This window comes from Oncorhynchus clarkii, chromosome 16 (genome assembly GCF_045791955.1).
Source record: "Oncorhynchus clarkii lewisi isolate Uvic-CL-2024 chromosome 16, UVic_Ocla_1.0, whole genome shotgun sequence".
NCBI classification, from domain to species: domain Eukaryota; kingdom Metazoa; phylum Chordata; class Actinopteri; order Salmoniformes; family Salmonidae; genus Oncorhynchus; species Oncorhynchus clarkii.
The window spans coordinates 26,791,687-26,810,359 of record NC_092162.1 but is presented as its reverse complement, the minus strand read 5'-3'; the positions used below and the strand labels follow the sequence as shown (position 1 = coordinate 26,810,359).

The window sequence follows — 18,673 nt, the reverse complement described above, 5'->3', positions numbered from 1 at the left end:
CCGCTATGCAATCTGGTTTCCGAGCCGGTCATGGGTGCACCTCAGTCACGCTCAAGATCCTAAACGATATCATAACCACCATCGATAAAAGATAGTACTGTGCAGCCGTATTCATCGACCTGGCCAAGGCTTTCGACTCTGTCAATCACCACATTCTTATCGGCAGACTCAGCAGCCTTGGTTTCTCAAATTACTGCATCGCCTGGTTCACCAACTACTTCTCTGACAGAGTTCAGTGTGTCAAATCGGAGGGCCTGTTGTCTAGACCTCTGGCAGTCTTTATGGGGGTGCCACAGGGTTCAATTCTCGGGCCGACTCTTTTCTCTGTATACATCAATGATGTCTCTCTTGCTGCTGGTGATTCTCTGATCCACCTCTACGCAGACGACACCATTCTGTATACTTCTGGCCCTTCTTTGGACATTGTGCTAACAAACTCCAGATGAGCTTCAATGCCATAACACTCCTTCCGTGGCCTCCAACTGCTCTTAAATGCAAGTAAAACGAAATGCATGCTCTTCAACCGATCACTGCCCGCACCCTCCCGCCCGTCTAGCATCACTACTCTGGGTGGTTCTGACTTACGTGGACAAGTACAAATATCTAGGGATCTGGTTAGACTGTTAACTCTCCTTCCAAGCATCTCCAATCCAAAATTAAATCTAGAATCGGCTTCCTATTTCGTAACAAAACATCCTTTACGCATGCTGCCAAACATACCCTCGTAAAACTGACTATCCTACCGATCCTTGACTTCGGCGATGTCATTTACAAAATAGCCTCCAACACTCTACTCAACAAATTGGATGCAGTCTATCACACTGCCATCCATTTTGTCACCAAGCCCCATATACTACCCACCACTGCGACCTGTTTGCTCTCGGTGGCTGGCCCTCTCTTCATATTTGTCTCCAAACCCACTGGCTCCAGGTCATCTAAGTCTTTGCTAGGTAAAGCCCCTCCTTATCTCAGCTCACTGGTCACCATAGCAGCACCCACCCGTAGCATTCGCTCCAGCAGGTATATTTCACTGGTCACCCCCAAAGCCAACTCCTCCTTTGGCCGCCTTTCCTTCCAGTCCCTGCTGGCAATGACTGGAACGAATTGCAAAAATCACAGAAGCTGGAGACTCATATCTCCCTCACTAACTTTAAGCATCAGCTGTCAGAGCAGCTTACCGATTATTGCACCTGTACATAGCCCATCCAACTACCTCACCCATACTGTTATTTATTTTTTTGCACCCATGTCTCTACTTGCACATTCATCTTCTGCACATCAATCACTCCAGTGTTTTAATTGCTAAATTGTAATTATTTCGCCAGTATGGCCTATTTATTTGCCTTACCTCCGTAATCTTACATTTGCACACACTGTATATATACTTTTTTATTGTGTTCATCCCATGTGTAACTGTTGTTTGTCGCATTGCTTTGCTCAATCTTGGTCAGGTCGCAGTTGTAAATGAGAACTTGTTCTCAACTGGCCTACCTAGTTAAATAAAGGTGAAAAAATAAATAATAATAAAACACAGCATTATGTAGTAACCAAAAAGCTGTTAAACAAATCTAAATATATTTTTGGATCCTTCAAAGTAGCCACCCTTTACCTTCATGACAGCTTTGCGCACACTTGGCATTCTCTCAACCAGCTTCACCTGGAATGCTTTTCCAACAGGCTTGAAGGAGTTCCCGTATATGCTGAGCACTTGTTGGCTGCTTTCCCTTCACTCATCCCAAACCATCTCAAATGGGTTTAGGTCGGGTGATTGTGGAGCCAGGTCATCTGATGCATCACTCCATTACTCTCCTTCTTGGTCAAATAACCTTTACACAGCCTGGAGGTGTGTTTTGGGTCATTGTCCTGTTGAAAATCAAATGATAGTCCAATGAAGCGCAAACCAGATGGGATGGCGTATTGCTGCAGAATGCTGTGCTAGCCATGCTGGTTAAGGGTGCCTTATGTCACCAGCAAAGCTCCCCCACACCGTCATCTTCCTTCATGCTTCACGGTGGTAACCACACATGCAAAGATCCGTTCACCTACTCTGCGTCAAAGACACAGCGTGAGGAACCAAACATGTCAAATTTGGACTCAGACCAAAAGGACAGATTTCCACCGGTCTAATGTCCATTGCTTGTGTTTCTTGGCCCAAGCAAGTCTCTTCTTATTGGTTTCCTTGCAGCAATTCAACCATGAAGGCCTCATTCACACAGTCTCCTTTGAACAGTTGATGTTGAGATATGTCTGTTACTTTAACCATGAAGCATTTATTTGGGTTGCAATTTGAGGTTGGTAACTCTGATCTTATACTCTTGCAGCAGAGGTAATTCTGGGTCTTCCTTTCCTGTGGCGCTCCTCATGAGTCAGTTTCACCATAGCGCTTGATGGTTCTCTCGCACCCACTGTGAAATTTGGTGGAGAGTCGGTGGTGATCTGGGGGTGCATCAGTAATGCTGGAATCTGTCAGATTTTTATATTGTGAAGGACTCATGAATCAAGCCACAAACAAGGTTGTCCTGGAAGAAAACTTGCTTCCTTCTGCTTTGACAACTCAAAGGATTGTTTTTTCCAGCAGGACAATACTCCATGCCACACAGCCAGGTCAATCAAGGTGTGGATGGAGGACAACCAGATCAAGACCCTGTCATGGCCAGCCCAATCCCCAGACCTGAACCCCATTGAAAACCTCTGGAATGTGATCAAGAGGAAGATTGATGGTCACAAGCGATCAAACAAAGCCGAGCTGCTTGAGTTTTTGCGCCAGATGTGGCATAGTCACCCAACATCAATGTTAGACTGGTGGAGAGCATGCCAAGACGCATGAAAGCTGTGATTGAAAATCAGGGTTATTCCACCAAATATATTGATTTCTGAACTCTTCCTAAGTTAAAACATAAGTATTGTGTTTAAAAATTAATATTAACTTATTTTCTTTGCATTATTCGAGGTTTGACAACACTGCATCTTTTTAAATAAATGCTCTAAATGACAATATTTGGAATTTGGGAGAAATTTTGTAAATAGTTTATAGAATAAAATAAACCTTTTTCGTTTTATCGAAACACATACCTATAAATTGTACAACAAGAGAAACTGATAATTTTGCAGTGGTCTCTTAATTTTTCCAGAGCTGTAAATACACAAGCATAGTGCATTCGGAGAGTATTCAGACCCCTTGACTTTTCCGCATTTTGTTACGCTACAGCCTTGTTCAAAACTGTATTCAATTGTGTTTTTTCTCTCATCAATCTACGCACAATAACCCATAATGACGTAGTAAAAAAAAAATGCTTTGGGGATTTGTGTGCAAATTTATGAAAAATCTGTAACTATCACATTTACATAAGTATTCAGACCCTTTACTCTGTGCTTTTGTTGAAGCACCGTTGGCAGCGATTTACATCCTTGAGTGTTATTGGGTATGATGCTACAAGCTTGGCTCACCTGTATTTGAGGAGTTTCTCCCATTCTCTGCAGATTCTCTCAAGCTCTGTCAAGTTGGATGGGGAGCGTCGCAACACAGCCATTTTCAGGTCTCTCCAGAGATGTTAGAATGGGTTCAAGTCCGGGCTCTGGCTGGGCCACTCAAGGACATTCAGAGACTTGTCCCGAAGCCACTCCTGCGTTGTCTTGGCTGTGTGCTTAGGGTCAATGTCCTGTTGGAGGGTAAACCTTCGCCCCAGTCTGAGGTCCTGAGCACTGTGGAGCAGATTTTCATCAAGAATCTCATTGTACTTTGATCCATTCTTCTTTCCCTCGATCCTGACTACTCTCCCAGTCCCTGCTGCTGAAAAACATCCCCACAGCATGATGCTGCCACCATGTTTCACCGTTGGGATGGTGCCAGGTTTCCTTCAGACGTGACTCTTGGCTTTCAGGCCAAAGAGTTCAATCTTGGTTTCATCAGACCAGAGAATCTTGTTTCTCGTGGGCAGAGTCCTTTAGGTGCCTTTTGGCAAACTCATGTGCCTCTTACTGAGGAGTTGCTTCCGTCTGGCCAGTTTACCATAAAGGCCTGATTTGGTGGCGTGCTGCAGAGATGGTTGTCCTTCTGTAAGGCTCTCCCATCTCCACAGAGGAACTCTGGAGCTCTGTCAGTGAGCATTGGGTTCTTGGTAACCTCACTGACCAAAGCCCTTCTCCCCCTGATTGCTCAGTTTGGCCAAGCGGCCAGCTCTAGGAAGATTCTTGGTGGTTTCAAACTTCTCCCATTTTTAAGAATGGAGGCCACTGTGTTCTTGGACCTTCAATGCTGCAGACATTTTTTGGTACCTTTCCCCAGATCTGTGCCTCGACACAATCCTCTCTCGGAGCTCTACGGACAATTCATTTGACCTCGTGCTTGGTTTTTGCTCAGACATGCACTGTCAGCTGTGGGGCCTTATATAGACAGGTGTGTGCCTTTCCAAATCATGTCCAATCAATTTAATTTATCACAGGTGGACTCCAAGTTGTAGAATCGTCTCAAGGATTATCAATGGAAATCGGGTGCACCTGAGCTCAATTTCGAGTGTTATAGCTAAGGGTTTTATTTTTATGTAAATAACATTTCTGTTATTCATTTTTATTAACTTTGCTAACATTTTGAAAACCTGTTTTTGCTTCATAATGGGGTATTGTGTGTAGATTGAGGAAAATATTAGAATAAGGCAGTAACGTAACAAAATTTGGAGAAAGTCAAGGGGTCTACATGGTTTCCAAATGCTCTGTAAATACAATTTTAAGTTGAGTTTCATTCATTCTGATTCTAATGCCAATATCACTCTTTATTCCAGCTGGAGGATCTAACCAATATCGAGGGAATCACAGCCAAAAGACTCTCCTCCTTCATTAAGGTATGACTGACAAGCAGATTCCATAGAATTTATCTGGGTATCTCAATACTCTTTCATTGTGGTATCGTAATCTGAAAAAACACCAGCACAATCATTCCGTTTGAAAATGTAACATTGCTAAATTGTATAGATGTTGGCAAGAAAATGTAACGCTTTAAAAAAACATGCCCCAACACTTGAACAGGAAGTCTTACTGATAGTGTCAGGGTATGAACATGGTTTATGCTCCAGTCACTCTTCAGTAAATAAGAGAAATGGTGAGAACTGTATTGTGAACCCCAGTCTGAGGTCCTGAGTGCTGTGGAGCAGATTTTCATCAAGGATCTCTTTGCCGAGCTTCACTGCTATCTCGGCTAACAATTCTAGGGGCGGAGACCGTTTTGTAATGTTACCCTAAATGTTTGAGTATTCAGGTTTCCGTTAAGGGAACATTCAATCTATATTAGCAAAAACCTTCTGAGAACCTATTCGGCATGTTTTGGTGAGGGTTAGAGTATTCCAACATCATCATACCAAACATAAACAGAAAATGGTTGTCATTTTCTCCTAAAAGGAGAGAGACATTTTCTAGACACATTTTATTGCAACGTTACAGTAACATTCCTGTGTCCTAGGACGTTTAAAACATAGGGCAGTCTGTCATTGCACCATGGAGGGTTTTGTCTAGTTTGCGGATTCTTCCAGGGACGTCCCTAAAGAAGTTTTTAGGATGTCGCCTGATGGTTCCAATAGAAAAATTGTTTCATTACATATTACCCCTTTTTTGTACTGTTGCCGAGCCCATCAAGGCCCTGATTGGTAAACCAGTGATCCATTTACAGCTCTGTCTGTTGGCAAGGTTAGGGACGCCCACACACACACACAGTGCTTTCAACACAATGATGTCTATAAACCCTGGGTTGCTGATGCTATGTATTGGCCTTTGCGAGGCATTGAAGCCAACAGTCTGACAGATTGGCTCTCCCCAGTAGGAGCAGTTCTCTATAGGAATTCATGAAATTCTACAGTATTTTAAATTACTGTATTTTTTGTTGTTGTAGTAGTGGGGAACGTAACATTAGTAATTTCTAAAATCAGTATTTTTCTGCTATGCCATCGTGTCTGTCAGTAACTGATTTCACCTGTATTGGTACACTTTGCAATTCAAAGTAAATCTCATCTCTGAAAGTACACTCAATAAAAACGATTGTATTTATCATAGTGATTAAGGAGTAACATTAAAACTGAGGAATATGCACCACCAACATTAAACAACTAGACACAGACATAGTGGCATAGCAGGAAGATCGGAATGCTGTGAACCAAGAGGTTGTGAGTTCAAATCTCAGGTGAGGACATGTTGAATAATAATTACTGTTTAAATGAACGTGCAGAATGGAATCATGTATGTCAAGTGTGTAAGTTGAAAACATTTTGTTAAAAGCACTGTTTGGGTGTCCATAACCTTGCCAACAGACAAAGAGCTGTAAATGGATCTGTGGTTCACCAATCAGGGCCCTAATGAGCTTGGCAGCAGTAACAAGGTGTGGTGTGTAAAGAAACAAGTCCTTTTTGGAGGGGGATAACATTTCTTTGGGACCATTCGGTGATGGCCTATAAAGGTCTTTAGGTAGGTCCCCAGAACAAACTGGGAACTAAAAATTATTTTCCAATGAAACGTGTCCAGAGCACTAATATCGTATATTCAGAGAACATGTTCTGTTTGTTTGGTGTGATGTTGATGAAATATTCTCCTAACCCTCAAACTGTACAATGGAATATTCTTGAAACATGTCTAGACCATTAATACTGAATATTCTGAGAACATGGTAACCATGTTCTGGGTAGGTTCTGTTTTGATATTTAGGGAATGGTCTTTGCACAGCACTGGAACGTTCCTTTGAAAACATTAGGTAATGACCTATTGAGACTCAAGGGAACGTTCTCTAAAGTTGTGGGAGCGTTTGTTAGCCGGGATATCCTTTTGATGGATTTTTAAGCCACGAATTGTATTGATAACCGGATGCATTGAAAACCCAATGTTCTCTGGAGTATTTGTGGAACACCTTAAAACACTGTTGTAGCAGACGTGAATGACTCAGGTGTAAGATATTTCCATGGTTGTATTCACTTGGAATAAAACCGAAACAAAGTGGCAAAACGGGAGGGACTACCTGAATGCTTGTTTACGTTTTCTACAGCTAAGCGTTTTGCTACAGTGTACAATTACAGTAATGAATTCAACCCAGGCGCTAACTATCGTTTGGCCATTAGGCTTCGGGTATCCTCTTGGTCCATTTTAAAGAATAAAGCTTTAAACAAGACTTTTATGGTGCGTGACTGTTTTCTCTTTTCATTCACAGGCCAACATTCTCAGCATGATGGGGACGTGATTCTGCTATCGGGTCTTTGTCTACTCTTCCTGTCCTTCCAATATTTAGCCTTTTTTATTTTAATTTTTCTATGTTTTTGAAGAATGTTCTCTGATTATTTACCACTCTCTGACTCTGCATTTAGAACTGTATGACGTCATATGTCTGTGTGTATATACACCTCTTATAAGTGGTGGTCTGCAAGCGTGTACTAGTATGACTTTTTATTATATTTCACGAAAATGCGATATCTGTCCTTGTTTTATTTCGAGATGTTTTTGTAGTATTTGCGCTATTCCAGCCGATGGCGCAATATTGCCGTTCAATAAATGTCTTAATGGTATTAATGGTATGTGTTGTTGTTCAAGGATGTGGCTTGTTTGTACAAATGTATAGCCAACAACACTGTTCAAAATAATATTACCATTGGTGAAATATGACAATAGCAGAACACGTGGAAGGGTATCTCTATTTTGATAACCCTAATTATTGCACATACCTTAATGTGGGAATGCGTTTAATAAGTAAACTGTTGGCAATAATTTTATCGCGTAAATGTGGCATTGGGAAATTAGGCACTCGACAAAGGATGCGTTTCTGTTGGGTGCTGCGCTATCAATCCATCCCTCCCACTGCACGTAGGCTGGGTTTATTCATTTCACGCTTTCCCCCTCTTATCTGATCCACATTCTCTGCACCCTCCCCACCCCCGAAGCGCAGCATTTCGAAAGGGCTCTACATCACGTAATTCAGTACTGTACACGTCTTCCAGAAAATTACAAAAGAGATGCGCGTATTTGGGGAACATTCTTCAGAGTTGCGCATGCAAACATACTGAAGGCTGTAACGAATAATAAATACATCGCGGAATGCAATTGGGTTCGCTTATGAAAATACTATCATGCAAAATCACGGGTCTTTTCGGGTATTTTGAAGAATCCGTTGGATAAAAGGTGAGTTTGTAATTTTTTACCGTCGTCAATTTGCTTATGCCATTATCCTCAATAAAATGGTTTGTGTAGAATGCCAATAGGCCGTGATAACGGCTTTGAATTGAGAATCTGGGTACTTATGTCGTATCCCGTTTTTTTATGTTTTCAATGCAAGACTACGTTGCTGCATGTGCATCGTTTTTTTGTTGTTGCCACAGTCATTGCCCTTTTGGTAAACGTTTGCTTGTTATAATTTTCCTATTCCTTCAAATAGGTTATTTGTATTCAATGCTCTAGCCCATAATTGTTGCTGTATAATCCCCCTCCCCTTTCACTCTCCTTCTATACGTCTTCACTCTTCCATGTGGCTTTGTCCATGTTACCTTTTTTTTTTGTCCCATTGTTCTGTGCTAAATAGCCTGTAATCATATGCCCCATTGTGCTCAGTAAGTGGTTATGAACACGTCAATAAATACTAGCAGTTCTGTGTACACCTGCACATAGACCTTTTGTCTTTTTTTATATCTTTGTATTGAATAATTAATTGATGACAACATTTTATTATACATTTTTACATTTGTTTATTTTTTAAAATTAATTCTCCCCTGAGCGGCAAAGGTCCAGATCAGTGTTTAAAATAGCTGTTTGGCCTCTTAGCCTTTCCTGTTATATTTACTATTACATAAGCAGAGCATTGGAGAAAAAAAACTGGTCAGAATTTCTCATCAGACCCTAAGTCCCCCGGAATACTAAAGGAGGTTAAGATTATAATGTGCGCTCATATGCCAGTGAGTACAGATTCAATAAGTATAATAGCAAATTGCTCTGAACGGAGTGTAAATAATAGTTGGTAAGCAGGTTTTGTTTTGTCATTGTTCAACCCCTTTGTCTATCCCCCAGGTGTATCGAAGGTAAGCAGAAGCCCACAAGCACACTCCTTTGTTATCAACATGGCTCTGAACACAAACATGAACCCAGCCCCTGTCATTTGGCCAGGCGAGGAACAGCCGTCCCTATTGGACCAAGATGCATCATTGTTAAGCCCAGCTCCCATCATCGCTGTGACTGTCACGTCCCCACCAGAGATGGAGGAACAAGAGATCCATAGCACCACCACCAGCTTTGGGCCCTGCCTGAGCCAAGCCACGGCAGGGGAACTGGTCATTGTGATCAATGAGAAAATGGAGAACAGTAAGACATGATAAAACATTTTTATGCAGTGGCGCAGTCCCGCTCCTTACGTATTTTATTGGTGCATAGGATAGTGGAGAGTAGATAGGAAAGTAAGCAGAGTTGCAAGTCAGAAGGGCACTGGGTTGGATTTGACCCCATGCCGACTGGTATTTTGTGCCAGGGTTTGCAGCACTAACCACTAGACCACACAGCCCAAGCTTTCTAAGCTCGGACTCATTTAAGTTAAGTGTATGCCCACGGAATCCAGGACAGTTGTACAGCATACGCTTGCTTGGACGGTTAGTTCGGGGCATGTCAAATCCATTTAATATACGATTCTGGTCTACTAGTGCTCAGGGGACACTAGTTCAATCATTTACTGATGCTTTTCATCCACATCCCCCCCCTCTCTAGGTAATGGTATTCACCCAGCCCCTGCTGACACCACCTCCTCAGTCATCTCCTCACCTCCCAGAAGGCAGCAGTCCATTTCTTACTCCCACCACCCCCACAACAACAAGACCCGGAAGGGGAGTCGTGCCGGTTCCATCGGCTACACCGCCTTCTCCCCACGGCCCTCCATCTCACGCCACTCCAGCATCGCCACCAACCCACCCATTGACAGAGCCAAGCCTAAAGACTACCTAATACTGGCTGTGCTGGCTTGCTTCTGCCCGGTCTGGCCAATCAACATTGTGGGGTTTGTCTACTCTGTTATGGTAAGCCTCTTTCTTTTGACAGGTTAGAAATGTAGATGGAGAGAAGGATATAGCACAGTAAGGGAGTGGCAAGACTGGGGATTGAACTGCAGGACTACTGCTAGACAACTGTGTTCCTCTTTCTGTCACATTTTATTGTGAAATGATCTGCAATGTTTGCTAAATACTATTTTTAGTACAGCTTTGAAGACCTTTGCCTTTATGCTTGTGGTTTCATATTCATCAGAAAGTTCTGTATCTTTGTATCAGAAACTACTTCTATTCATCTTAGACTGCTGTGGTGTTATTGACGGTTAGCACCAGCTTTGTAGCCTGGTCCCAGATCTGTTTGTGATGTATAGCCAACCTCTATGGTCATTGTCATGCCAGTTCATAACCATAGGAGTTGGCAAGAGCGCACAAACAGACTGGGACCAAGCTACCAGCTTTGTGTCTGGCTTCAGAATACCTTGTGCTGTTAGTGTTAGTCTGTTTTTATCTCTATTAAACCATTTCTGGGTAACAATTAAGTACCTTTCTGGTCAAATGAAACAAAAATAGCTTCTTAGCAAAAGGTGAGTTGTTTACTAGAACTATCTGGGAGTGGTCTGAGTGGGCAGGTGAAAGCTGAAAAAATAGCTGTTATTGGCAGAGGTTTGAAATAATTGTTCTTATTGGTCTATTAACTAATTAACAGCATGGTCACCTTGGAAAGCCAAAACTCCATCCCACCAAAACAGGATGAAATTTCAGGTCGTCTTTTCAAACGGCTCTTAAACTAAAAGGGCATTATCATAATTGTCACAATTTCACAGTATTATTCCAACCTCAAAGTGTGTAAATATACACTATACAGTGCCTTCGGAAAGTATTCAGACCCCTTCCCCACATTTTGTCACATTACAGCCTTGTTCTAAAATGGATAACAAATCCTCATCATGCGAAAACAGGTTTTTATCATTTTTTTGCGAACGTTTTAAAAATAAAAGAACATACCTTATTTACATTAGTATTCAGACCCTTTGCTATGAGACTTGAAGTTGACCTCGGGTGCATCCTGTTTCCATTGATCATCCTTGATGTTTCTGCAACATGATTGCAGTCTGTGGTAAATTCAATTGATTTGACATATTTTGGAAAGGCACACACCTGTCTACATAAGGTCCCACAGTTGACAGTGCATGTCATCGCAAAACCAAGCCGTGAGGTTGAAGTAACTGTCTGTAGTGCTCCGAGACAGGATTGTGTTAAGGCACACATCTGGGGAAGGGTACCAAAACATGTCTGCTGCACTGAAGGTCCCCAAGAACACAGTGGCCTCCATCATTCTTAAATGGAAGATGTTTTGAACCACCGAGACTCTTCCTAGAGCTGGCCACAAGGACAAACTGAGCAATCGGTGGAGAAGGGCCATGTTAAGGGAGGTGACCAAGAACCCGATGCTCACTCTGACAGAGCTCCAGAGTTCCTCTGTGGAGATGTGAGAACCTTCCAGAAGGACAACCATCTCTGCAGGACTCCACCAATTGTGCCTTTATGGTAGAGTTGCCAGACGGAAGCCTCTCCTCAGTAAAAAACAGGCACATGACAGCCCACTTGGAGCCAAAATGCACCTAAAGGACTCAATGAGAAACCAGATTATCTGGTCCGATGACACCAATATTGAACTCTTTGGCCTGAATGCCAAGCGTCACATCCGGAGGAAACCTGGCACCCTACGGCGAAGCATGGTGGTGGCAGCATCATGCGGTGTGGATGTTTTTCAGAGGCATGGACTTGGAAACTAGTCAGGATTGAGGGAAAGATGAACGGAGCAAAGTACAGAGAGATCCTTGATGAAAACCTCCTCCAGAGCTCTCTGTCCCAGTCTGCCGTCCTAAGGTTCACCTTCCAACAGGACAATGACCGTAAGCCCACAGCCAAGCCAACGAAGGAATGGCTTCTGGACAAGTCTCTGAATGTCCTTGAGTGGCCCAGCCAGAGCCCGGACTTGAACCAGATTGAACAACTCTGGAGAGACCTGAAAAAAACCGACAGAGCTTGAGAGGATCTGCAGAGAAGAATGGGAGAAACTTCCCAAATACAGGTGTGCCAAGCTTGTAGCGTCATACCCAAGAAGAATCAAGGCTGTTATCACTGCCAAAGGTACTTCAACAAGGTACTGAGTAAAGGGTCTGAAATACTTATGTAAATGTGATATTTTTTTTTTTTTTACCAGTTTTTGCTTTGTCATTATGGGGTATTTTGTGTTGATTAATTCATTAATGATTAATTAATGAAGGAAAAAACAAATTAATAATTTTAGAATAAGGCTGTAACGTAACAAAACTGTGGAAAAAGTCGAGGGGTCTGAATACACTGTATATTCAACAGTATGTGGACACCCCTTCAAATTAGTGGATTTGTCTATTTCAGCCACACCTGTTGCTGATGGGTGTATAAAGTCGAGCACACAGCCATGCACACAAACATTGGCAGTAGAATGGCCTTAGTGAAGAGCTCAGTGACTTTCAACGTGGCAACGTCATAGGATGCCACCTTTCCAACACGTCAGTTCAACTCCATATTAATGCCCTTGATAATGGAAGGAGATGTTTGACGAGCAGGTGTCTACATACTTTTGGGCATGTAGTGTTTATAAAACACGGTAAAATCATATTTTTGACGCACTGGGCCTTTAAGCAGTCCATACCTAACAAACTGCTTCCTTCCTCCTTTCCTAGTCCAAGAACAGTCTGGAGCAGGGCAACCTGGATGGAGCTCGACGATTGGGTCGTCTCGCCAGGATGCTCTCTACAGTTTCACTGATAGGAGGGACAGTCATCATCATTGCCTGCATTGTAAACCTGGCGAGTGAGTATCACAGTTGGCCAACCTCTGTTTGCTTGTATTTATAAAGAGTTAGAGTAGGAGTGCTGATCGAGAATCAGTTTTGTCTTTGATCTTTAAAACAAAACTGATCCTAGATCAACACTCCTACTCAAGACTATGAATACGGGCCCTACTCTCTTAATTTCTGAATCCTACCAGAAGTCCCAAAGCCTTTCCAACAAATCCCATGGCCGGCACTCTTCGAGGACTTGAAATGCAATCCTCCTTCCTTCCCTGATGTCTGATTTGGATTAGTGAAAGTGTACCAAAAAGGGTTCTGTTAATTACGCTTGTGTGATGAGTAACCATGCCTGAGACTTGTTAGCTCCCAGAGCTAATGCATGGACTTAAGCTCAGGGGCCTATGGGACTTCTGAGGGTTTGATATCCTTCCCAAAAACATTAGGGTGATCACTTTGATTTCACTTATCTAATCATCCAATCACTTAAAGATCATTGGTCATTTACAGCACAGGTCTCAAACTCATTACATGAAGGGCCAAGTGTTTTTGGATTTTCACCCCTCCGTTGTACTAATTAGTTAGGAACTCCCCTCATGTGGTTGTCTAGGTCTTCATTGGAGGCAAATGAAAAGGTAATAACAAAAATGAGCAGACACTGCCCTCCATGGAATGAGTTTGACAGCCCTGAACTACAGGGAGCAAGGAAGGCTGCGTTTTAGAGGAATCAAACAGGGCCCAGTTTCCCTATAGCAATGGAACTTAGGCTTACGGGTGTTAACGACACATTGTTTCCGACAACTTCCGAAGATGTAACATGCTTCCCAAAACTCCACGCTAAGTGTGTCGTTGTTTTTACTTATCTAAAAAAAAAAGAAAAGTCAGCACTGCTCTCCCATCAGCTTTTTCCATTTGAATTTTACCTTAACATTTAGAATTATTTCACCATATTTATGATGGATCAGCTCCTAGAGAGATGTTATCACCTATAAGGTTGCAAATATTGAGGTGGCTTATTCTAATTCTTAGCCGAACCTATAATGCACAAAATCACAGATTTGGCACATCATTGCGTACACGTTACAGGCAAAAATGACAGTGTAGCCTACATTTAGCTAAATAGAACTCAGGTGACTGAACATGAAATTGATTTCAACAAAAAATGTCATTTATAGACCTATGAAGCCTATACTGTATTTATTTTTTAATGCAGTCATCTCGGTTTTCATTTGAAACATATCTTTATCCTTTGCTTGTAACAATTACAAAGACATTGGCAACCTTGTATTTGTAGTCAACTTTGTTTTGAAGTTATCAGTGGTCACTGAGAGACCAAATAAAAAGCTTGGTTCTATGTTTAGTGGAGAACTTCTGTGAATAAAGTGATGCAAAAGAGCATCTAACGACTCACTTAACAGTCTGAGGCAGTCGGTTAAATAACAAGCGTTTTCAAGTGATGCGCCTAGCGCTTAAGAGTGTTGGTCCAGTAACCGAAAGGTCGCTGCTTGGAATCCCAAGCCGACTAGGTGAAAAATCTGTATGTGCCTTTGAGCAAGGCCCTTGATCCTAATTGCTCCTGTAAATCGCTGTGGATAAGAGCGTCTGCTAATTAACTAAAATGTAAGTGCAACTTTGATAATGATGGTTTTGGGAAACAGCTCAGAGATTTTGCTCCTGCAAAGGTTTTAACAATATACTTAGCCTTAAGATGCGTTTGGGAAACTGGGCCCAGGACTTTTGTGTGTGTCCACTGGCTCACTCCAAAAAATACTCACACAGCCATAAGCTGGGTCAATCACTCAAAATAAATTACCCATGTGGGATTGTTTAGTTCACTTAAGTTCAATCAAATGCTTAACAACAGCACTTTGGCTGTTTTCGAATGTGAAAAATTTCCATCCCATCGGGTCTTAAGCCAAAGAGATGTCCTAATTAACTCACTGAGCAGCGACTGGAGCTAAAACCATCATGTTGTACACACAACTGGACCGGCCCTTTTTGACACGTTATGTAACTGTTCTCTGTAGCTCTGTTTGCTTCTACTTCCATATTGAGCTGGCAGAATGAAAAATTGCTTTACTAACTGCTGATGTGTTCCTTCTTTTTTCTTTTTTTTCTTCTTTTTTTAGTAAATGTGAAATCCTGAGTATCGTCTTGCCGTGAAACAGGATCTAACAGTTGGATATCCGGAAACAGGACCCATCTAGCTGACTGTTCCTTTTTACCGTCTCTTACAGTGTAGTCATTAACTGGACATGCTATGAATATTATACACCTGATATTACATACCTTTCTATAATTGATATTACGTAATCCTTTGTGAATGAAAAAACGATATGCAAGATGCTTCCGCTCCGAACTGCTCTGGGCTTCTCCAATGATGGATCTTGCAGTGGAGAAACAGACGATCGGAATAATCCCTTACTTTGTATTCTGCCCAACACTGAACACTGTCCTTGACAAGGTGCCATTACCTCAACCACTGGCCATGATCAGAGAGACCGACCAAAAAATGAGATGTGGTGAGAAAGGTTGACAACAACAACAACAGAATAGATTGTTTAAAGGAGGTGTGATCCATGTGAGAGAAACTGGGAGGATTGTTTCAGAGCTTGATTACCTACAATCATTGGAGGACAACAAAATGTCTGCTTAGTCCATCCTTCATTCCCCTGACGAAAGGACACATCAGAAATTCAGCTTGGCATAAAATCCCATCGGTACATGAAGGTGCTTGAGGGATTTGCCGTGCAATAGAAACTCAAAGAATAAATTAATTTCAGAGGAAGAATACCCCTTTCATTTCTGAATAGGCTTAGATTCTAGTTTCAGTCAGTGCATATCCTTCCTGTCTTTCAGGCTACTGTTAGCCATTTTGTAATTTAAGTGCGAGGGCAGGCGGGAACGACGCTCACCAACACACAACTGCTGAGAAGATGGAATGGATCAACATTTCTTGGGCACGAAGCAAAGTCAAAGTAAAGGACACAATTGTGCCAAAAAAATAAAGTTGTCATTGTGCTTTAAAGCTTTTGGTGACCGCAATATATATGTGTTTGGCTTAGGACCTGGAAATAATGTGAAATGGATACAAAATGGGTGGCAGGAACACAAAATGATATGTAATTCAGTGACTTTATATCCATTTTCCACACTGAGGATGGGCCTTTAGACTGTTAATGAATGAGAGCATTGCTGACCAGAGAAGTGGAAAAACCTCAAAACAAATCATAGCAGGTTATTTACAGCATCCATGAATTGTTAAAAGTTCTGCCACCGTGAATCGGTGAAACTTTACTTCTTGTACTTTTTTGATAATGTTTTAGATTTTAAACCACAAGTTTCATCATCTTATGCTTTTGAAGTAAAGAGCTATCCATGATAGATGGCCGTGGTGTGTGTGTCCATATGCATATACCAAATTACATAGTCACTGCACTGTTATGGCTGGTCACAATAAATTGAATTGCCAGTCTTCACTTTGGTGATACTGGAAATACGGTAAGAGCCCTGGGTATCGAGTGTATGGGGACCCAGAGAATATAATCTGTAATCTTTCCGATTTAATCAAGTGGGTATCTGATCCCCATGCTGAGTATCTAGTGGTGGACTTTAAAGGGAAGGTTCAGTTCACTTGACATTTTCATTGGTTTATTCACTTAATTGTGTTGTCGATTGATCCAGGCATTTATGTGCAGGGTTCAGATTTGTTTAAATCGCCACAGCTAACTAGAAAACAATGGAAGCAAAAGGGGGAATTGTTGATGGTAAAAATGGTGTGGCCAAATCACCTCAAATGAAGTCAGTAGCCAGGTTTCCATCCATTTGGTGACAGATTTTTCATAATCTGCATACAGAAAATGTGAATATTTTTCCACCAGTGGTGTGTTTCCACCAAACTGAATTGCTGCGGATACAAACCAGTGCGTGACGATGTAGTGCACGCAATTTGATTTTTAAATCTTAATTCAATGTGTTTCCATTGCATTTTTTTAACTCGACCAAAAGTTTTGTCACAAACTGTTGCTTTTAATAGCTAATGTGCCTACTCTGGTTCTGGTACGTGCGCTCTAGCCAACAGATCTCAGATACAGTACAAATAGACAAGTCTACATGAGATTATTACGGTTAAGAGCAATAATATTTTATTTTTCTAACGGCAGTCAAGCATCGATCATCATGTCGTCTGAATAAGACCCTCTATTTATTGGGAAGGAGTGTCATCACCGAGTCTCATCACCGTGAACGTTCACCACCCTGTGAAGTTCATCATAATTTATTTAATCTATAGCCTAATAAACTGCATGGTTTCCCCGAGTTGTAGTGGGAGCACCACACACCATATCATCACGTGACTCCAAGTTTACTTTGATATGATGGTTATTATATCAATATTTGCGCCTAGTGTTAACACTGCATATTTAATTTTACCGACACAAAAAGATCCCACCACGTCGAACGAAAAGAATTCTGTCGGTATTCATCAAATTGGACCGACACGTCATGTTTCCGTCACAGCTGAAGTGATTTTTATATCGATACACAGTATGACTTTACTCTCATAACTGTGGATGGTAACGTGTTTGAAGTTCCTTGAAGTGATTTGTCCACAAAATTCAAACATGCAAATTATGCCCCTGTTACTCTTATAGTGTTTTGCTTAGCGGTGGCTAAAATAAAATGTTTTACCCCGCATTTAAAATGTTGACTCAATTTTCAATCATCAAAGCCGCAATTAAGTGAATAAATTGATGGATAAAAAAAATTATAATAATGTTTTTTACAATGTATCTACCCTAGAATCCAAGCAAAATTTATGGTTAGTATCTACCTTTCATTCCCACAACTTCTGTTGCCCAACACTTTTGATGGGTAATTATTTAAAATTGGAACTTTAAGTTAAAGGTAGATGAAATGACATTGCCATGAGCAGCATCGCAAATATTGATGAGCGAGATGCAAGGCACTCACACGGTCACACACAGTATATGCACATGTGCACGGAAGAGAAGTTGAGCCTCACACTTCAACGCTCTTAGTTGTTGCAGAAATTGACCCACTACGCTGTTTACTTAATGCATCTGTCATGCCTCTGAGTCTACCTTTAATTTAGATACTACTATGCCTTGACCTCAAAGTCCATCAACAGCAATTCCTACCCTAATGCAAATTTTCTGTATGATTTAATATATTAGGCATTTTTCCCCTCTGTTAGTGTTTAGATGTTAAAATTAATTGTAATCAAGAGTTGATATTATTCTGCAGATAAGGTAACGTATATATTGTGGCGTCTTCATAGTTATGAGTTAAAATTATAGCTCTTGTAATGTGGACAGGAGAGGTAGTCTGCTAGTCTTTGTTAGTCTTTATTAGTCTTTGTATTACCATTGGATACTATAATCTATGTGGATATTGGCATGTTGTTGATTTTCATTGATGTATGACAATTTTACAGAAGTACAACCAAAATCACATGGATAAGAAAACCTGGCACTAGAGATACTTGTATCCTTCCAAGGCACATTCTTAATAAAGACACATTGCATGAAAATTGGTCTGTTAGTCTATCACAGCATGACTTGAAATGAAAGAGGGAAAACTGTTGTGTGGGAGTGCATGCATGTCACACAGTTAGAGTATGTCAGCTTTGGGGATGAAGAGTGCTTAGTGTTGTCAGGCATTTGAGTGAAGAGGGGGAGAAGGAAGAGCAAGACATTTGGGGGGGCCTACAGGCAAAAACCACTGATGGTTCTAATGAGCAGGTAGAATATCTTTGACGATTAGCACCAAGAATCAAAACCTGTCTTGGTAAAAGTTAGTGAGATCGATCATTTTTATCTTGTTTTGACAT

At 41.4% G+C, this 18,673-nt stretch overlaps 2 protein-coding genes across 2 annotated transcripts in view; both read left to right on the top strand.

The window, feature by feature from the left end:
- The window catches only part of LOC139368282 (kinesin family member 22), a 41,476-nt gene extending 33,545 nt beyond the window's left edge, over nt 1-7,931 (top strand). Inside the window, exons 12-13 of the mRNA XM_071107013.1 lie at nt 4,779-4,838; nt 7,181-7,931. Of these exons, the coding sequence (XP_070963114.1) occupies nt 4,779-4,838; nt 7,181-7,210 (90 nt within the window). The 3' untranslated portion in view covers nt 7,211-7,931. The remainder of the gene's footprint in view (nt 1-4,778; nt 4,839-7,180) is intronic.
- Nucleotides 7,932-7,952: 21 nt separating this feature from the next.
- On the top strand, nt 7,953-18,373 carry LOC139368283 (proline-rich transmembrane protein 2). The gene is made up of 5 exons (XM_071107014.1): nt 7,953-8,142; nt 9,022-9,312; nt 9,709-10,013; nt 12,716-12,845; nt 14,952-18,373. The coding sequence occupies exons 2-5, from the start codon at nt 9,072-9,074 to the stop codon at nt 14,966-14,968; spliced, it is 693 nt and encodes a 230-aa protein (XP_070963115.1). The 5' UTR covers nt 7,953-8,142; nt 9,022-9,071; the 3' UTR covers nt 14,969-18,373.
- Nucleotides 18,374-18,673: the final 300 nt, after the last annotated feature.